General features: G+C 40.4%; 1 protein-coding gene across 7 annotated transcripts in view; it reads left to right on the top strand.

Annotated features, from left to right (window-relative positions):
- Positions 1-269: 269 nt before the first annotated feature.
- Positions 270-14,752, top strand: part of KIF2A (kinesin family member 2A) — a 64,768-nt gene continuing 50,285 nt past the window's right edge. The window contains exons 1-2 of one of the 7 annotated variants that reach the window (XM_087958378.1): positions 270-723; positions 6,203-6,310. Coding sequence is in view for 4 of the 7 variants with exons in the window: in XM_026670524.2 (XP_026526309.1) it covers positions 660-723 (64 nt within the window). In the remaining 3 variants the exon portion in view is untranslated. The remainder of the gene's footprint in view (positions 724-6,202; positions 6,311-14,752) is intronic. The other 6 variants (XM_026670526.2, XM_087958376.1, XM_026670524.2 and 3 more) reach the window with 6 other exon arrangements.

The following is a 14,752-nucleotide window of genomic DNA, read 5'->3' as shown; positions in this document are numbered from 1 at the left end:
AGGTAACAACGGACAGAACGAGAACTGAACCCGCCTTCCGTTCGGGCCCGTCCGTCTCCCCGCACTCTCGCGGCCTCCCTTGCAAAACGGGGAGCGCAGTATCCTCTACTCCGTAACCCAGGAACCCACTCCAAGGACCAAGGCCCCAAATGCACCTGGTCGGATAGATTTTTCTCGTAAACCCCACCACGCTGCCGACGAGGAAGAGAAGCCGGGGGCTGGAGTTCAGGAGGCGGAGAGCAGAGCCCGTCCCCCTCCTTCCGTTCAGCGCGGCGGCGCCCTAGCCAGCACAAGAAAGCACCGCCGAAGAAGCGCCTGGAAACCGGCGGGCGTGCGGGCGGCGACGGCGGCCTCCGCGGCGCCCCACGCCAAACTCTGAAAGCCCGCCGCCCGCCTCTGCTCCTCCCACTCCTTAAACCGATCCTGCCGTGACGCCTCCATTGTGTGCGCAGCGGCAGCGGCTCCCGGCGACTGTTGTATCCGGCCGGCGCCTTTTTTTTCTCTCCTCCTCCTTCCTTCCCCCTCCCCTTTCCCCGTAGAAACTGCTGTGGCCGCCGCCGCCTCTTTCCCGCCGCCCCTCCCGCTTCTCCTTTTCCTTCAGCCGGGCGCCCCCCCGCCTCATCTTCGGTGTCTCCCCCTCCCTTTCACTCGATGACGCGATGGCAACGGCCAACTTCGGCAAGATCCAGATAGGGATCTACGTGGAGATCAAGCGCAGCGATGGTGAGCCGGGGAAGGGGGAGGGGAGGCAGAGGACAGCAAACCGATGAATGGGTGGAAGCGATGCCGGGGGAGCTTGAGTGGAGGGGCCCGCCCTCCTCAACCGGGGCGGCCGGGGCCGAAGATGGGCGCGGGCCCCGAGAAGGAGCGGCGTCGGCGTCGGGGCCTGTGGCGTCGGCCCGCGGTCGTTAAGGAGATTTTTATGTCGCCTCTTGCGGTGAGGCACCCGGGGTGGCAGACCTGCGCTATCGCCGCTGGAGACGGCAGAGAAAGAGGGAGGTTGCTGCAGTGCCATGGGGAAGGGAGGGCGCGGAGCCGCGGGGTGGGTTTGGGGGTGCGGGGTTGTAGGGGAAGCCGCTTCAGGGATGGGGAGGCTCAGGAAGGGCGTGGCCGGGGAGGCCGGCCGGTTGGAAAGGCTGCGCGCGGAAACTTGGGGTAGCAACAGGAGTATTTTCGGCGGGTGATGAGGAAGCATGTGCAGGAGACCCAAGGAGAATGCAGGCAAGTCTCACGTGCGGCTTCTCTGAGGTGTAAACCCGTATTCTGAAGCCCGAATGGGTGCAGTTTTCCTTCTGTTAACAAGAGAAAAAAGCAAATGGAGTGACTGACATCCCACTATTCAGAACAATGTCATATAGTGTGCAGTATTTAATTTAAATAAACGGGATTGCTAATCTCTCGTTGTAATAGCCGCATATTTCCACACTACTCCGCCGGGAGGGGGAAGTTCCTGGGTTGCTCCCGGTTTTTCCTTTTTTCTCTTTCCCCATTTCTGCCCTGTGTCTCGTGGCAACAGTGTGTGAAAAGCTTTCTAACGATGCGGATGAAGTTTGTAGGCGTGGGAAGCTTTGGTGAGATTACACTTGCATGGTGTGGGATAACAGCGTGCGGAGGGTTGCGTGCAAAATGAATCTCTTGCTCAGCCATGATGAGTGAGATGTCATTGGATGCTCCTGGTTATTTTGATGACGCTGGGATGAGGTCAGTTTTAAATTCGTTCTGGAAGGGTACCTATCCGACACCGCTTAATATTTGCCAAACGCAGGAGCTCATCACATGTCTAGAAATCGGAGGTTTTCATGATTGTACTAAAAGGACTAAGAAATATTGTTAATTCTGCTTTCTGTTTCAGCATTTCGTTTGTGCTCCATACACTTTTGATTCTGCAGTTCTAACTGCAGGTACTCATATTAAGAGTTTGTCAGAGGAACCTATACTGATCTTAAAATTCTTGGTTTTGGTATATTTTCAAAGTGGTTCAAGGAATTTGTTCATTCTTTATTACACGTGATAAAAATGAGTATATGTCTCTAACAAAATGTTTCTGTCTGGGGATCACTGTAATTTTTAAAAAGATTCTTGTATTCTACTAATTATAAGAAATATAATTGCTTACCACCATCAGTGAAAAGTTATGAAATGAATGGAAATCCCCGAGTATCTTTGGTTGGATAGGTTCCTGGCTGGTTTAACATCTGTACTACCAAATAGTTTAAAATAAATTGTTTTATTTTTGTAAGGAATCCTAAATTTAGATGTTTCTTGTTTTCTGGAAGTTAATTGACAGTCATCTGCTACCTATCTTTTGAACTTTTTTTAAAGTAGTTGACTTGTTGCCTACTGTTTGGAAAAAAGTGTAAATGCTAGCTCACAAATATAAATTTTGGTAGATTTTAATCCTAATTCTGTAATGAAGGAGGAATTGGAACAAATAATATTGAACTTAAAAGCATTCTGAAAGAATGAAAGCACTGCCTTCTATTGGAAAACATAGATGAACCCACCATCATCCAAGTTCAGTGCGGATGCATTGCTAATATAACTAAGACTCACAGGTTTAAGTCACTTAGAGCAGGGGTGTCAAACTGGTGGTCTGTGGGCCAGATGCGTCACATGCAGGTCATGCCCACCCCAGCTTCACAAAGGTAAACATCATGATATGTCCCGTGACATCAACGTGATGCAACGAGTTTGATACCTGTGACTTAAGGAATTAAGAAATAGTAGAATATATATATGCTGGTGAGATTCAGAACTTTAATATAACTTTGTAATAAGAGACAGCACATACTCGTGTTATTTTTTTTAAAATTCACTAACACAATGACAGGTTACAGGTAGTCCTTACTTGCTGTTTATTTTATTCATTGATTATTTGAAAGTAATATACAATGGCATTGAAAAACAAGTCTTATGACTAGTGTTTGAAGTTGTGGCTGTTGTATCCCCATGGTCACATGATTGTGATTTGGCCAGTTCACATGACAGTCATAGTGTCCCATGGCTACACAATTTCCATTGTGATATTCTAAGCAAAATCAACGGGAAGCTTAAAGGAAGTTGCTCATCACAGTTGTATTATCTCACTTAGCAACTTACGATGATTTGCTTAATGACTGCACCTAGAACTGACCCTTTTGAGTTGCCCTCACATGGCGTCAGTCTTAACTACCATACATTTAGCACCTGAGTTGCCAATTTGTCTTGTGGTTCGTAAGTGAGGACTACCTATATAAATGTTGATTAAAGATTGGTAAAGAATTGAATAATCATTTTTATTATTTAAGCCTGTTTACTTATTGTATTGTGTTAAGATACTTCCAGATATACATTGGCTAAAGTTTGTAATGCAGCGAAGTTACCATTTATATAAGAAATTGATGTTTGAACCATTTCCATAGACTGTCTACTATAATACAAGAGTGTTATTGGTCTTTCCCCTGAAGTGTAATCAACTTCCCTGTCTGCTTAAGTATTCCACGTGCATCATTGCTTACATTTAGAATTCAGGCAATTTAAAGTTATTTATGGCAAAGAACTGACAGGCAGATAAAATATTAAATATTAATTTCTCCTCCTAATTCTCTGACTTTGATCTTTTTCTTGAAGTAGTTTTTCCTGTTTAAAAGGGAATTATTGTAACAGCTCTCATCTACAATATGAGGAGGATAGGGGAGAATGCCACTATCCTAAAATACCTAAAGCTTTTTGCACAGAATATCGACTGGGTAGGCTTTTGGCCTAATCTTTTTCCATTTTTTAAATATTCTAGTTAGTGGGACCACATACAGTGCTACTGTTATTCTACTGAATACTGTATCATTACTCCTCTTAGTGAAGAGCCAATGCAGATATATGAGCTCAGAACCAGAATTATAGCTTTACTTCCCACTGACATTTGGGTTTAAGCTCTGTTAATTTTAGTAGAAGTTGTAGATGTACATAGATTCAAAATTACGTTGAAATTAATCCTATTAAAACTATTAAAATTGTATGCATTTCTCTATAAAATTATAAGAAATAGGGCTGCTAAGATCATTCTGAGGTTTGCTTTGTAGCAACAATTGTACTAAATTTTAGCAAAGCCATGTGTTTGCTGATTCATTGCAGTACCAAACCCAATTGAACTGCTTTCTGTGCATGTACATTTCAATTGGGAAGGCCCTCAAAGCAGTCAGAGGTTATGTATGACTCAGTTACACTTCATTTACACAGCCTGAGCTGGAGAAACATTTATACTCTCAAAATATTAGTTTCCAAATATATTCATATATTTTTCACCCAAGTTTTGAATGCAAAAATGGAAGAACCATTCTAAAGAATAATGGTATTTAATTACCCATTTTAGTAAGAAGTAAAAATTAGATTAACAAAGATGTGAACCAAATAAGAATTCTCACCTCTTTTTAATGGATAGAAACCTCTTTAAGCATTATATTTCTACTGGTAAATAAAAACTACCTTCTTTGCGTGTTTTTTTTCCAGAGTGCAGGTTTCTCAGTTTTTCATCTAGTTCCCTTCAGAAAGATTATTTTTTTGATATTTAGTAAATTATTTAGTCCATGATTGTATCTCTGAGGTGAGATGTAATGTACAGGTAATTCTTGACATACAGCAGTTAATTTAGTGACCATTGAATGTTACAACGGCACTGAAATTAAGTGACATGACTATTTTTCACACATGACTTTTGCAGCACCCCCATGGTTACATGATCAAAATTCAGATGTTTGGCAACTGACTCATATTTATGATGGCTGCATTGTCCAGGGGTCTTGTGATCACCATTTGCGAACTGTGTTACTAACTTATCAACAGCAGTGATTCACTTTTACAACTGTGGCAAGAAAGGTCATAAAATGGAGCAAAATTCACTTAATAAATGTTTCACTTAGCAACAGAAGTTTTGGGCTTTTATATATATATATATATAAGCTTACTGTCAGAATCGGTGGTCCTGTAACATCAATTGATTGCCCTGCCTTCTGGAATGAGAGAGGCCCCCCGAAAAGAAGTGGGCCAGAGCGGAGGCGGCGGGAGGCGGGCGGGCGGGCGGGGGGGGGGGCGGCGGGGGGGGGGGGGGGGACGGGGGGGAAGTCCCAGGGGCCACCCGGGCGCCGGGTGGCTACCGCCATTTAAAAATGGCGTCACCGTGGGTGTCGGTCGCAATGAAAGAAGGGAGGGAGAAGACCGGTCCTTCGGGCGTTCGCCCTCCCAGCACGCTGAGCGGGGGGGCGGCGCCCGCCCGCCGCCCGGGGCCTGGCGTAGGTGAATCGACGCTGAGTAAAGGGCGTGTTTCCGCGCGCCCAACAACCGCAGGCAGGCAGGCAGGAGGTGGGACACGTGGTGCGGGTGGGTGGGGTGCGGCCTGCGGCCAAAAGCCCCGCCTGGCGTTTGGCAGCAGCCCCTCTCCCTCCGAAAATTTCTGTGAACGGTCCCGGAAAAGGTTGGGGACCACTGTTTCTTAGGGTATTAAAAAGTTCGAGCTACCTTTTTTGCTCAAAGTTTTTTTAGATTTATTTTTTCCTTTCCTCAAATGAGTGTCGCCTGGGTTTATCGTAATAGGTCTGTTTTTCTTTGTGGCACGATTTGGGGTATTTGAAAATGGATTTTTTTGTGGCTAGCTATACCAACATCCTTCTATGATATTTGTCATAGGTCTTATTTCCAGCTTCCTTATTCAACATCATCCTTGCTCTTCTCTAATAGTGTTCTGAATCCTTAAAACATAGTGTCCATAATTGGATAGACCGTCCTAGAATCCTAATACCCAGAATTTATGAGTGTTTCTAGTTCTCTTACCAGTATTAGTATGATGGTTCCCAGTTCTTCCAACTCCCATTCATATATCATTTGCCCTAGGAAAACACACTGCCTTTTAATAGTTGCTTCCATTTGTTGGATTGTTCAGTTACAGTTATAGGAAAATCAAACATAATCAAACCTGATTTTCCTGTCTAGGTGCCTCTACTGAATAATTGCTAAAATAACAGTCTATGGAATGATGTACCCAGATGTAGGTGTAGGTATAATTGATGGCCAGTCAAGTTTTCATCCATTAAAATGAAAATTGATTAGAAAATGCTGTAAACTAGAACATATTACTGGAATAAAAAGTTGAAGTCAGAGAAGCAAGGCGCACATTAGTATTACTCAAATTGCTGGCAGATTTTCATCATACTTTTATTTCCTCAAAATTTAGGTTGCTCTCCACAGGTTCCTCTTTGCCATACTCTGGTGATTCCTGTACTCCATTGCTAGCTATGGATATTCATTTGGGATTGGATTAGCTCTGTCTTTGGATCTTCAGGTATAGTTCAAAACAGCTCCTCTTATTATCTGACAGTGAAATTTTGTAGAACAGAAGCAATTTGTTGTATCATTTTCTTCTATGATTCCAGATCCCTAGTATTCTCTGTTCCTTTATTCCCACAGAGCATGTATTAAGGTTTTCGGCATAGGAAGTAAAAAGTTCATAAATAATAAGCCCTCTCAGTAAAATCAGTACAACATTGCAAAGCCTGACTGCAGTATATAGGGTATTATTTCAGGTTTGTGACATTCCAACTATTTTTGCAAATTATCATGCCCTAGAATCATTTCAATATTTAGCTTAGAAACAGTGGTAAGCATTCTGTTTAAACATTAATGCCTATAGATAAGTTTGATCTTTAAGCATCTTTTCATAGGCACTATTGCAACAGCTTCAATATTCAGTTTTGAAAATGTTCATTGGGGAATATTTCATTCATTATTACTACAAAAGTCTTAGTTTGCCAAAAAGAAAAAATACCTTATTTCTTCATAAAGATGTGACTAGAATAACAGGAAGTCCAGGCTTGGAATTAAATGTAGAATTGACCATGTTGTAAGAGATATTCCTTAGATAAAAGCATCTGAATGTGTGAAAGTATCATTAGAAACCCCATTATTGGAAGAAAACTGAAAGTGTCTCTAAGATTCATATTTTTCTCAGAAATGGTTTAGTGACTAGCATACTTACTTAATCAAAGCCATATATACAGCTTTCTGTGACCTGTAAATAGTTGTTCATATACAATCACACTAACTATTGGTAGAATGTTATAAGATCTTTCCCAATTCACATAGTGTAAGTCATTTAGCAGAATGCTCTGCTCAGTGTAAGAATCAGCCAAATCATTCTCCACAAATAGCTATCCAGCCTTCATCTGAAAATTTCCAGTGAAAGTGGGTCAATCAAGCTTTCTGATTATTTGACAGCTACTGCCATTAAGAAATTCCTCCTAGTATTTAGCCTGAATTCTTTCTTTTAATTTCAATTTCTTGGTTCTAGTCCGGCACTCACTTTCAATAGAGAGCTGATTCTTCACCCTGTTCTTTGTGACAGCCTTTTAGATATTTGTAGACAGCTACTGGTCTTCTCTTTGGCAAGTTAGGTATGTCTAGCCATCCAACACCTCTCTTACAAACATTTCCAGCTTTTCCATGTCCATTTATATATTTAAAATTTTGCATAAACTCCCTATTTAAAAGAAGCCTAAAAGTAATTTAAAATATTCAGTCAAAATACTTTTTAATATGTACTACTTTAGTGAATACTTTTTAATATGTCTTATTTTATTCAATTCTTCAAGCATAAAGCATACTAGCTGGAGAATTCTGGGAGTTGAAGTCTTACATCTTAAAGTTGCTAAGGTTTAGACACATAGGTCTAACCTGTACAAAGTATAGTGACATTTATTACTTCCTTTGATCTGGATGCAGTGATTTGCTTAATGTGCACCATGCTTAGATTGGCAACCTGTTGGTGGTCCACTAATACTGATCACGGTTTTATTTTATACATTGTCAACAAGCCATAACTTCCAAATTTAACTCTGCAAATGTAATAAGCAACCTTTCCATCCTCTAGGTCAGGGGTGTCTAACTCACAGGCCGGATGCGTCACATGCTGGCCATGCCTCTGCCCGGTTTAGTGAAGGGGAAAAAAGTCCCGATATGTCACGTGACACCACTGTGATGACGCGTGTTTGACACCCCCACTCTAGATCATTTTTAAGGATGTGGAATAGTACTGGCAGTGATGGGTGACCTACTTGATATTTCCTCCCAAGAATTGATGTAGCTCATTTATGAAAAAAAGTATGGATGCCATTGTTTAAGTAGTTGTACATTTACTGAAATACAATACTGCTGTTTATAGTTTAAATCCATTTTCTTAATTTTTTTGCCCTTTTTGCATGAAATGAAAAAACTAAGCTGCTCTATCTAGTCCTTAATGCATGAACCTGTTGAGATGCTATACATCTTATTTTTGTCTCATAGGAGGAGAAAGTTAGTTTTTTTCTGTGATACTTTTTTCCTAGGGGTTTTTCACCATTTTTGATCCTTGTAGAACAACTGAATTATTTTTTAACCTAATGACTATGTTGAGTGGGTATATATCCAATAAAAGATGGTGAAGAAGGTATCTATCAGAAGATGCTTATCTATTTAAAGCCATATTTATAGAAAGAAGTATTGGTATAAATTGTTGCTGATTTTTATTATTTCATGTAAAAATATATTAATGATATCATTAACCGAAGCAAAGATTGGTTTGTCTTGGTTTAATTCTTTTACCTTGTATGAATTTTAAGTCTCATTTTAGGACCTTTTTGCTATTGAATATTTTTGATCATAATTCAGTTGTGAGTAGTAACTAGATAGAAAATTGAGGTTACAAAATGTATGGTTGTGTATTCATGGAAAAATACTTGTGTCTTGGGCTCTAAAAATTGTTTTATCAAGTTATACTAGATCAGAAGCATGACCAGACAAGGTAATCTAGGTTTGTTTTTTAAAAGTTGAATCTTAATATGAAATTGGATAAATTTATATTTATTTAATAGATTGATGTATTTTTTCTCTTTTGAAATAATATGCATTTAAGAGAAATAATTTAGGTTAGGGTTTTATGAGATCTTAATGTTGGATAGCTGGCTTTCTTATTTTTATTTTCTGTGGGGGTAGTCTTCCCCTGCCCCCTTGTTTTGATCTCTGAAGTATTTTAGTGTAGGGTTTTTAAAAAAGAATTGTGTAACTTTATATAGTAAGGGCCCTTTTGTAGAGTATATTTTATACAATAGTAATGCAGTTGTATAGTTGATACAACATTTTTTTAAAATAGTGAAAAGTTTTGCTGAAGTTTTGAGCTGTCAAACTTGTGGTTACTTTTTCCCCAAACTTGAGGGTTGGAGACATCTGTTCAGTGTTTCCATAATTATTCTGTCTGGCCTGAAAATTGGTTCCTGCCTTGCCAACTTCAGTCTTTATAGGGATTATAAAGAAATCCATGGACTAGATTGTGAAGATGAAAAAAAATGATCCTATAACGAAGGTAGTGGCAAGCCACTTGCGTATTGCTGCCAAGAAAAACTAAATGGGCCTATCCATGTTGTCATCAGGAATCAAGGTAGACTTGATGGAGTTTTTCCCTTTTATCACATAGACTTGTTTACCAGAGATAGTCTCAATGAAAAGTTACTTTCTAGTTTGATAATTTCTTTAAAATTCTTCTGTCTACCAAAGAGCAACACAAAAGTATGATTATCAACATTTATATTATAATGTATCTCTGATTTAAAAGAAGTTTGTCTTGGCATCCATAAGGTGCATACAAATGACAGATCTACACTGATGATGTGGTGCTGCTTGCCTGGATTTGCTGCAATTATCTTGATGTTTATGAGATTAATTTCCATATAGAAATATTAATTTCTGTATTTGTAATAAATTTCATTGAATTGCTCTGTATAAACAATAAATACTAAAAATGATGGAATCTCAGTTCCTTATACTGTGTGGATTGTTGAGGGCCAAAAATATTGGTGTTCTTCTCCCATGTAATGTCTCCATTTTTTGAACTGATAATGTTAAAAAGCATTGTCAATATTGGGAGAGGAAATTCCCAGTGTATGATATAGGGCTGTTGCCATAAACTTTATGGAAATTATTATTTTTTATTATTGTCTTTTCTGAATAGTTATTTTCTTAATATGTATATAGTAAAAAAAAACTGTAATAAAAAAATATTCTATTACAGCAGAGTTCCCCAAACTTTTTGGCTTTGCGCTCACCTGCTGTTTGCAGAAGGGGGGATGTGTACACACTCTTCCGCAGCCCAGTTCCATATGGCTCAATGCCTGGAGATGGGCTGTGGCCCAGGAGTTGAGGACCCATGTATTACAGAAGTCAGAGAGGATACTTAGCTTTCCTGACAACAGAACATACCATTTAATTCTTTTTGGGAAAATGTCAGTTATTCTAAAATAATCTACCTTAGGGTTTTATTGATATTTGTCTTTTTTTTATACATATGTTTCTTTGAATCTCAAAGTAGATCACTTCAGCCAGTTTTAATATAGTCTTCTTGCTTATGTAGTTATGTTATTGGCAGGAGATAACTTAAATCTCTGTCTAGACTTTATCTAGCAACTGAATTAAGATCATTCACCAAGGAGAAAAATATATTTTGTCTTCAGCAGTTAGTTTGAATGAGTTTGTTAACAGAGAAACAAAGAAATGGATTCAAACCGAGGAAATGAGCCTGGCGTCCTTCTACTTCTCCAGATGAATCTGTAAACATGTACAAAGGAGAAAAAATTCCCAAAAGAAAAACAGCTGTTTATCTGATAAATGAGAAAGCAGAGTTTGCTTTGGCTTTGTTTATTGTGCCATTTAGGAAAGGATTAGGTATGATTGATTGGAATCTGAAATAAAAGAAAATACAAACACTAGAGCCGTGATGGCGAACCTATCAAACGCGTGCCACAGGTGGCACGCAGAGTCATTTGTGTGAGCACGTGAGCCCCAGCCAAACTTACTTGCACTGTGCATGTGCATGCCTCCCAGCTGATTTTCGGCCCACTTGAGACCGTTTTTGGCCTCCCAGGGGGAAGCGAGAGTTCGAGGGAAGCGTCTGCAGCATCAGGAGGCCGAAAAACAGGCCTTCTGGAAATACCGGAAGTGCCCGTTTTCAGCCTCTGGAGCCCGGGGGAGGCTGTTTTTTGGAGGCCAAAAGTAGTATACTGGAAGTGATGTAACAGGCCCATTTTTCGGCCTCCAAAGGCAGCAGAGGCTTTCCTCGAGCCCCCGGGAGGGTGAAAAAAGCCTCAAACGGGCCGAAAATCAGCTGTAAGTTGTGCACATGCGCAGTGCAGGTAAGGGGGCGGGGGGGAGGAGTTGCGTGCGTATGTGCAGGGGGGTGGGGCACATTGCATTGTGGGTGCCAGTATGCACACTCGCATGCGCAAGCGCTTTTGGCACACCACAACAAAAAGGTTTGCCATCACTGCACTAAAGGGTGGTTTGTTTGTTTTTTGCGGAATCATGGTTCTTAATAGTGTTTTTTTTTGGGGGGGGGGTAAGTGTAAATCCTATAGAGCAGGGTGTCAAACTCAGGGCCTGCGGCTGGATGTGTCACATGCTGGCCATTCCCACGGTTTAACGAAGGGGGAAAAAGTCAAGATAAGTCATGTGATGACAACGTGATGCTGCAAGTTTGACACCCTTGCTATAGAGGTAAATACTGAGTGCTTCTTGTTTGCCATTCCATGGGGTAAAATAATTTAATTATATTCATGTTCATGAAAAGAAATGTCTGCAGTTGGAAAAATCATTGGAGAACCAATTTTACTGTCTGGCCAAATGTTCCAAATATTGTATATGTATGTAAATACACAATTTTACTTTTTAAGTACTTTTTAAATAAAAATACTTTTATTTTTAAGTATTACTTTCTTTTATATACCGTGTTTTCCCAAAAATAAGACTGGGTCTTATTTTCTTTTGACCCCCCCCCCCCAAATGGCTAGGGCTTCTTTTGGGGGAGGTATCTTAATTCCCCCCATGTACCGGTAGGCAGGGGGCGAGTGGCTCCTTGCACCAGCTTCCCGAAGGGTTCCAGCAGACCATTCTACCGTCCACAGCTGCTTCATGGGTGCCACTCTGGCCGCCGTCTCCAGCAAGCGTGGCCACTTTTGCAGCTGCTGGGTCTCCTCTTTGCTTGCAGTGCAGACAGCACAAGGTGAGGAGATGAGGCCGAAGGGGAAGAAAGGGGGGAGAAACTTGCCCCACATGCCCTTACCTAATGGTCGCGCCTGCCATCCATGCAGAACAGCCTCGCAGTGGCCGCTTCAGCAATCCTAGCCACTGCACCCCTTCTGTTAATGGCGGCCACAAAAAGAGCGGTAGCCCCAGTGATTTGCCCCATACACCCCTTACCTAGTGGTGTGATGGTCACAGCAGACCATCCCACCGTCCACGAAGCTGGTAGTCTGTGCTGAGCTTGAGGAAAGGATGGCAAGCAGAAAAAACCCCCTCCCCATTTTCTTGCCGTTCGCCAAAAAGGCTCTATTCTGAGCCTTCAGCGTTGCTACTTTGAAGGCTCAGAATGGAGCCTTTTTGGCAAGTGGCAGGAAAACGGTGAGGGGGATTTTTCTGTCTGTCATCCTTTCCTCAAGCTCAGCACAGATGGATATCCCAAATAGGCTCCTTCCTGAGCCTTCAGCATTGCAATCCTGGGATGTGTGTCCTTTTCTCAAGTGACATTTTATCACTTGAATAGGAACAAGCTTCGCGCAGAGAGAAGGAACAAGAGGCAGCTCCTGGCCCTTGCTGGCTCAGCTGATCCACGGGCCTGATTAAGAGGCTGAGCAGCCATGAGGTGACCTGGGAAGGGAAGGGCTGCCTCCTATGCTGGCCATGCTCACCCCTTTCATGAGGGCTTATTTTGGGGTAGGGCGTATCAGCCCCCCCCCAAATCAAGCTATGGCTTATTTTCAGGGTAGAGCATATTTTTAGGGAAACACGGTACTTTTAATAGATTTGTAAATATTCATTATTAATTACTGATGGCAAGGAATCCCTGCCTTTCAAGAAGCAGGTAAGCAAGTTTTTGTAAAAAAAATTGTAAATTGAATGGTGATGGAAATTGTTGTTTTCCCATATATTTTTTTTCCAAGCTTTAGTATTAGGATCAGGGGTGGGTTTCTACCAGTTCTGTCCACCTCTGTAGAACCGGTAGCTCTGAAGAGCAGCAGACATAGAACCGGTTCTATGTCTGCTGATGTTTTTGCCCACCCGCCCATCCGGGCTCTTACCTGATTTTTATTTCCTGATTTTTCAACTTCAGCTGCCGAACGAGGCACAGCTGCAGTTAAAAAAAAAACAAGAAAAGAGGGCTGTTTCAAAGGCTGCTTCTCTGCACGCAGCGTGCTAATGACGATTTACAGGCGCGTGGCTCACAGCGGGCAGGGAAGCTTGTAAATCCCAAACCGGTAGTTAACCCTGTCATATCCCACCCCTGATTAGGATGGTTTGAAAATAATTCAGAAGTGTTTCTGAATGTGTGTGTACGTAGCATCTCTTTCAGACAGCTGCAATTTTAAAGCATCCATGTGACTCAGAAAAAGGATCTCTCTGCTTTAATGAGTTGACTAACTAAAGCTGCCATGTCTGAAAATAAAATTTTGGATGCTTTAAAGAGGTGTTGTGCTCATTTCTCCATTAATTCTGAAGTACCTTTTTTGAATTTTTTGAAGAATGTTGAACCTTATTCTCTCTTATATTTAATGCAATATATGAAGAATAGTGTATAAGCTTTATTGGCTGATTTGCAAAGATGTTCATATAGATTGTAACCATAAAAGATAATGTAAGGACAAGGAAATTATATACTTAGCCAGTGTTTAGTTTGTGATTTCAAAAATGCCAGTTCCTGAAGATGGCTGCAATTTGTGTTAATTATGAAAAACCTCAAACTGTGATTCCTTGACAATTAAACAGTATTATTCTCTTTTCCTTTATATTATTGACAGAGTTGCCCTTGATGTTCACATTGTTATGAAAGCTAATTATCTAATATGGATTAGCCATTAACAAATGCCAGCAAACCATATATAATCTCAAGGAATAACTAAAACAATGTGAACCAAAACCATGACCCCAAACGCACAAAGTTGATGATCCATCACCACCAACCAAATACATCTTCATTACATACCTCACCCATTTTTTATAAAAAGTCTAAATCTGTAACTCATCTTATTCATCAACAGAAATCCAAAAAAAGTTATAAAAATACATAAGTATACAGCCCCATTTTCTATTTAAAATGAAATCCAAATACCTCTCTTTAATAATGAAAATCAAATCCTAATTAAGAATTAAACATTACAGAAATTCAAAACCCTTAAGCATTACCAAAGATCTTATTTATGTATCAGGAGTAATAATATATATTGTGTACCAACCCATTACACTCATTTAAAAATTTCAAAAAAGAAAAGTATCTAATCTAAGTGTCTATTAAACAACACTAGAGATAGCAATCTATTATTTAACCAATAATCCAAGAAACCAATTTTGCTTTTGCTTTTCTTTTTCCTCTCAGGAATCTTTAAACATAAAGTATATATTGAATCTCTTATATTCTGATTTAAAATAAGTAATCCACATTGCTCTTTAGTTATTTGTGCATCTATCTCTTGTTGATTTTTAAATAGTATAGCAGCTCCATTTGTAAATCCAATAATTTCCTTCTTTTAGGTTATAATTTTGGAATCCTCCATAATAACCTTTTCATTTTGATTCAAAGAAACTTGATTCTCTTCAGTAGTTTGGGTTGCAGTATAGGGTTAAGTAGATCACACAATTCTTGAGTCTAGAAGGCCTTGAGTCTAGAAGGCCTTGAGTCTAGAAGGCTGGTAAATTTTCTTAACATAGCCAT

This window comes from Notechis scutatus, chromosome 2, assembly GCF_049901735.1.
Source record: "Notechis scutatus isolate UNSWTSFEM ecotype Mainland chromosome 2, rNotScu1.2, whole genome shotgun sequence".
Classification (NCBI taxonomy): domain Eukaryota; kingdom Metazoa; phylum Chordata; class Lepidosauria; order Squamata; family Elapidae; genus Notechis; species Notechis scutatus.
This window is presented reverse-complemented; position numbering and strand designations above follow the sequence as displayed.